At 50.8% G+C, this 5,662-nt stretch overlaps 1 protein-coding gene across 3 annotated transcripts in view; it reads left to right on the top strand.

The window, feature by feature from the left end:
- SERPING1 (serpin family G member 1) overlaps positions 1-5,662 on the top strand; it is a 20,532-nt gene that overhangs the window by 11,648 nt on the left and 3,222 nt on the right. For all 3 annotated transcript variants that reach the window (XM_006034766.3, XM_025216860.1, XM_025216859.1), the window contains exons 3-6: positions 2,214-2,859; positions 3,993-4,130; positions 4,848-5,051; positions 5,480-5,622. In XM_006034766.3, coding sequence (XP_006034828.1) covers positions 2,214-2,859; positions 3,993-4,130; positions 4,848-5,051; positions 5,480-5,622 — 1,131 coding nt within the window. The remainder of the gene's footprint in view (positions 1-2,213; positions 2,860-3,992; positions 4,131-4,847; positions 5,052-5,479; positions 5,623-5,662) is intronic.

Genomic DNA, 5,662 nt, shown 5'->3' with positions numbered 1-5,662 from the left:
GGTGAGCCCAACACAGCTGGCCTCACCCCCCCGCTGCCTTGCTCCCGGGAGGCAGCACCGATGGAGCGGACAGAGCAGGGGGCGAGGCCAGGGGGGCTGGCCTTGCCCCCCACCTCATGCTCTCTGGATGCAGCAGCAGCATGGGGTGCTGGATGGTGGTGCTCTGTCTACGCTCCTTCCCCCCCGTCATTCATGAGAAAGGGAGACAGGTGGATGCAGGCCGGGCGGACAGGGGGCAAAGCGGGCCCAGCCCCAAAATGGCGGCAGAGAGAGTGGGGTGTCACGCCGGGCCGAAAGTAGCAACAGGCGGGGAAGCAAGGGGGCACACCAGGCCCAGCCTGGCCCCACAACGGCAGCAGGGAGCGGGGTGGGGGGCGCACTGGGCCCAGCCTGGCCCGGCCCCAAAATGGCAGCGGGCGGGGTGGGGGGGTGCCAAGCCCAGCCCCACAATGGTGGGGGTGGGGGCCCAGCCCCAAAATGGCAGTGGGCGGTGGGGGGGCAGGCCCGGCCCTGCAGCAGAGGGGAGGAAAAGGGAAGCAGGCCTGGCCCTGAAGGTGAGGGGAGGAGGGGGGACGGACGCAGGCCTCTGTCCCTGCCCGCACCCCACCCCCAAATCATTCTGGATGCACAATTGGCTAGTACTTATAGAGCCTCTTATCATTGTCGTTAACTTTCCTTGCCAGGTGCAGCTCATTTTTTACCTTTACCTTCCTGATTTTGTTGCTTCAAGATCTTGCTGTTTCCTGGTATGTTTCCTTGATGACTTTTCCATTGTTCCATTACCTGTATGCCTTCCTTGTGTATTTGAGGCATCCTAGATACTCCTTGTGGAGCCACATTGGTCTCTTGTTATCATGTTGGACTAGCTTCTTGTTGGGCTTCCAATACTGTACCCTTTAGAAGCTTTCTAGCCCTCCTGTGCACCCTTAATCTTTCAGTCTCTCCTCCCATGTCACCATGCCTATTATCTCTGAGTTGGTTGGAATCTGCCTTTTTGAAATCCAATGTCTTAGTTCTGCTGTCTTCATGCTTTCTCCATCTAGGTTCATTAATTCTATCATATCATGACCACTTCCTTCCAAGTTTTCCATCACCTTCACATCCTCCATCAGTTCTTCCCTTCTGATCAGGACAAGATCCAAGATAAATGATCTTAGCTGTATCCTCAACTTGCTAAAGCAGAAAGTTGTCTTCCACACAAATTAGAAACATGCTTGACATATTATGTTTGGCTGTACTATTCTTCCAGCAGATGTCCATAAAACTGAAGTTTCCCATTGATACCATCTCATAATTTTATCCTCTTTTTGAAGGTTGCCTTATCTACTTTTTCCTCATATGACGGTTTATAATAAATCCCACCATTGTATCACTACTGTACCTTTCACCATTTATCTTCACCCAAATACACTCTTATCCCCTACCTTCTTCCTCCTGAACCAAGGAACAAATGTATGTATTTTGATATATAAGGAAATGTCATCACCTTTACTTCCAAACCTGTCTTTGAAAAATAGCATAGTCCCCAGTGTTGTGTTCCAGTCATAAGAGGTGTCCCACCAAGTCTCTATGATACCAATCAGTTCATAGTTCTTTTCACAGGCCACAGCCCATCTTGTTTGTTCCCCACACTTCTTGCATTTGTATACTGTATATGCATGGGATGTATTTTACATTCACATCTAGTCCAGCCCCCTGCTCAAAGCAAGAATCAACTTCTCTAAGCCAGCCCAGCCAAATGTTTGTCTCAGCTGCAATAAGAACTTCATTTCTGCAACCTGGTGGCAGATAGGGCAGGAAGCAGAAACCAGAGCAGTAGATTGGTAAGGGAGCACTGGGGTTCTAGACCCTCTTCAGGCCTCTTCTCCAGCCTTGATATACCCTGAGAGCAGGAAAGTATCTACACTAAACCTGTACTGTTGCAATTTTGGCCCAGTACCTCTTGCCCTGCCCCCTGTGAGCACAGAAAATGGTTGAGCACCATCATTGTTATAACAACTCTTTGTCTATTTGAAGAGTCGTGTCAAATCTTCCCTCCGCACCCCCCTCCCACCCCTATCTTCTCCAGACTAAACAATTGTAGGTCTTCCAATCTCAAGTCCATTACCCCCAAATCCCACTTACCTGTTGGTTTGTTCTCCTTTTGTCCAAGCCCCAAGAACACAGCTGACATAGAGCCAATAAAATTGATGCTTGTTACGGATTTCTCCTAGCCGGCTAACAATGAGGACACCACTGGAGACAAGGAGGGTGAGAATGCTGGTCCCAGCTTTGAGCTTCTGGGCGAAATCAGACAAGATGACATGCCCATTCGGGAGAACATGCCACAGCCTAAGGAAGTTCCTGAGCAGGAGGAATGGGACAAAGCAGCTTGGGGGAGAGAAGCAGAGGACCAGAAATTCTTACAGGAAGCTACACAGGTGAACTCAAGTGAAGAGACGACCATAGGCTTCAGCCCTGATGTGAGAACAGCAGACGAAGAGGAGGCTAACAGGACAAGCAAGCTGGGTGGGGGTCCTGAGGAACACCTGCTGGGAGGTTGGGGTGCTGTGGAGCCAGACACCAATATCACCACTGAACCTGTGGAAGCAAATACCACTGAGCCAATGCCAGTGCCAGCACCAGACCCCATCTCCCCGCATATTGTGTCCCTCATTGCGCCTCCCCGGTGCACCCTTTCCGATGACCCATGGAGCACCTGCGGTTCGGTCTCATTGGAGGATAAAGCCCGGGTGGCGAGGGCGCTGACTGACTTTGCACTGAAGTTCTACAGGGCAGCAGGCCAAGTGGAGGGCATGGGTACCAACATGGTTTTCTCACCCCTCAATCTGGCGCTGGGCATCTCGCATCTCCTGCTGGGTAAGGGCAGTGAGTGCATGCACAGCCACTAAACACACACACAGTGCTGTTACATGCACAGATCTTTACACAGTCCCCTACAAACAGTCATTATTTATAAGCATGCACATCTATCATGCACATACATCTGCTGCCTACTCACACAAAACCACTGCATGAACATACAGTACACACTTATCCTACATACAACCATCATATACATAGCCGTTGAATGTGCACAACTACTATGCACACATGCGTGAACACACAGCCATCACTCATGCAGCTACAGTACACAGCAGAGGCACATGATAGTCACAGGCATGTATGCAAATCCCTACACACAATAGCCATGCACGCACAACCATAATACAAACATCCACAATCTTTACACATGTCACAGCTATCTGACCATTATATATATGTAGGTGTCAGCCACCTGACATGTATGCATACATAGCTATTTCATAGGCACATGCAGGCACTGCACAAATACAGAGCCATTCCAATCATGCACAAATATGCTCAGACAAGCATGGCACACATGTTACTCCCTCACAATCATCAAGCACAAACACCTCTGTCTACAACACATACAACTGCTTATCCAGTCACTGCAGCCAGTCACAAACACACACACAGCCATTTCTGACATGCAACCATTACTACTGAACACTGTTTTCTCACATCCAGTCTCACCCCCTGATACTTCTTGCCTCCTTCCCCACTCACACACCAATACCACATATCTAGGCCCCTCACTTACCCTCTCCCATGTCTGTGGGCTCATGTCAAGACTGGGCCCACCAGTTTGGCAGAACAGCACACCTGGATCCTATTTCCATTGACCATGGTGCCAGCAGACCTCCTGGGACAGCAATGCCTCCTGGGTTCCTACTGACACAGAGGCAGGAGGGTGTGATGGGGATGTGCAGCCCCAGATAAGATGGGAGAGTGCCTAGCTGGGCAGGGGTACCCTGGTAAGATGAATCTCCAGCCCAACTCCTGGTTACCACTACCTATCTGCCAAGCTGTTGTCTCAGGCTGGCTCTGCTACAGGTGCAACCGGGATCCTACTGACCTGTTCTCAAACCTAGTCCATCCTACCCCTGCTGATCCTCTCTCCTCTCTGTTTCCTTGTCCTTCCCTAACAGGGGCACAGGGTGATACCAGGGAGAGGCTGAGCAGTCTCCTTTCCTACCCTCCGGATCTCACCTGTGTCCACGGACCACTGAAGCAGCTCATCAAATCCAAGGCCTTGCTGACTGCCTCCCAGATATTCCATCGCAAAGGTGAGCAGCTATACAAGCCAGGGTAGGCAGAGTCACTGTGGGTTTGGGGATAAAGACTTTGGTCACCAAAGAGACAGGGGTGCTGTGCACTCCCCTCTGCACACTTCTGATCATGTTACAAGTGGCAACATGTCCCAATAAAACCCCACAGCAGCACTTAGGTAGTGGAGGAAGGTGCTGGTCTGATGAAAGTCACAAGATGGGACTGTGATGATACACCTTTCCAATGCTTGGTCTGTGATCAGTATCCCAACTTTAAAACATACTGCATCATTGTTAGTTTCACGCTGCAGTTCACATTAGGACGTGCTGTTGCAGGCAGCAAGAGCATTTGATCTCGTCCGTCATTTCTCCCACTAGACTAGTCCTTAGTGCAGCAGGCTGAGACCTGGATTTGGTCTAAAATCCCTGAAAGAGGGAGTTAGCCCACATGCTGTTTGTGGTCATGTTCCAGGACTGGGGCAAAAAGTAGGAATAAACAAGTTACACTAACATAAACATATAGATTCCATGCTATTGGTTTCTCCCCCAGTGGGAAACCAGAGTCCTGAACATCTGCTTCTGCTCAGCAGAGGGGCAGACAGAGATACAAGGAGGAACTTTGTCTTAGTGTATCAGGTAGATGACATAGGCACATGGAAGGAGGTGGGATTGCCTTGGCAATGGGGGTGGGTTCAGGAACTTCAAACTCCTCATCTTCATGATCATGGCTTTCAGGCCTTCACATAAACAAGGCCTTTCTGAACCACTCACAACACTTCAGTGACAACCAGCCCCAGGCACTCAGCGGCAATGAGACCCTGGACCTCCAGCGCATCAACAAGTGGGTGAGCAAGAAGACCAATGGCAAGATCAAGAAGCTGATGGAGGATCTGGCAACTGATGTCCAGCTGATATTGCTCAGTGCCGTCTACTTGCAGTGTAAGGACATGGCACTGCATGGCCTCATGGGCTTCCTCCCATAGAGAGCCACTCCCCTGCCCCACATGGGACATGCCCCCAAGATACCTGCATCCCCAGATACACACGCTCCCAGGGACTCGCATGTAAGAGACCTGAATCCTCTGGAACTAACTCTTTGAGATGCCTGTGCCCCTTGGACATCCCCACCCCCCCATACCCAGCACCCCTAGTGACCAGCCCCATCAAATAACTGGGCCCTCAGGGTCTGTCCTCTGAGGTCACTGAGCTTGCAGAAATCACATCTTGAGACCCCTTCCCCTGAGGAACCCCTTAGAGCTACCCCAGCCTCTGAGACATCTCTCATGAGACCCCTTGGCTCTACCCTATGCCTCTCCAGCCCTTCCAACCATGCACCCTAGCTGTGTCTCCTCACTCTCACCCTCCAGCTAAATGGAAGACTACCTTCAATGTGAAGGACACCCAACTGGAGAATTTCTACCGCCAGGATAAGAGCTCTGTCAAAGTGCTCATGATGACCAGCAAGAAGTACCCACTAGCTTCCTTCACTGATTCCAGCCTGCAGGCCAAGGTAATACCAGGGCACTGTCTGCCACAGCCTTCTTGTCTCA

This window comes from Alligator sinensis, unplaced genomic scaffold, assembly GCF_000455745.1.
Source record: "Alligator sinensis unplaced genomic scaffold, ASM45574v1 scaffold639_1, whole genome shotgun sequence".
Classification (NCBI taxonomy): domain Eukaryota; kingdom Metazoa; phylum Chordata; order Crocodylia; family Alligatoridae; genus Alligator; species Alligator sinensis.
This window is presented reverse-complemented; position numbering and strand designations above follow the sequence as displayed.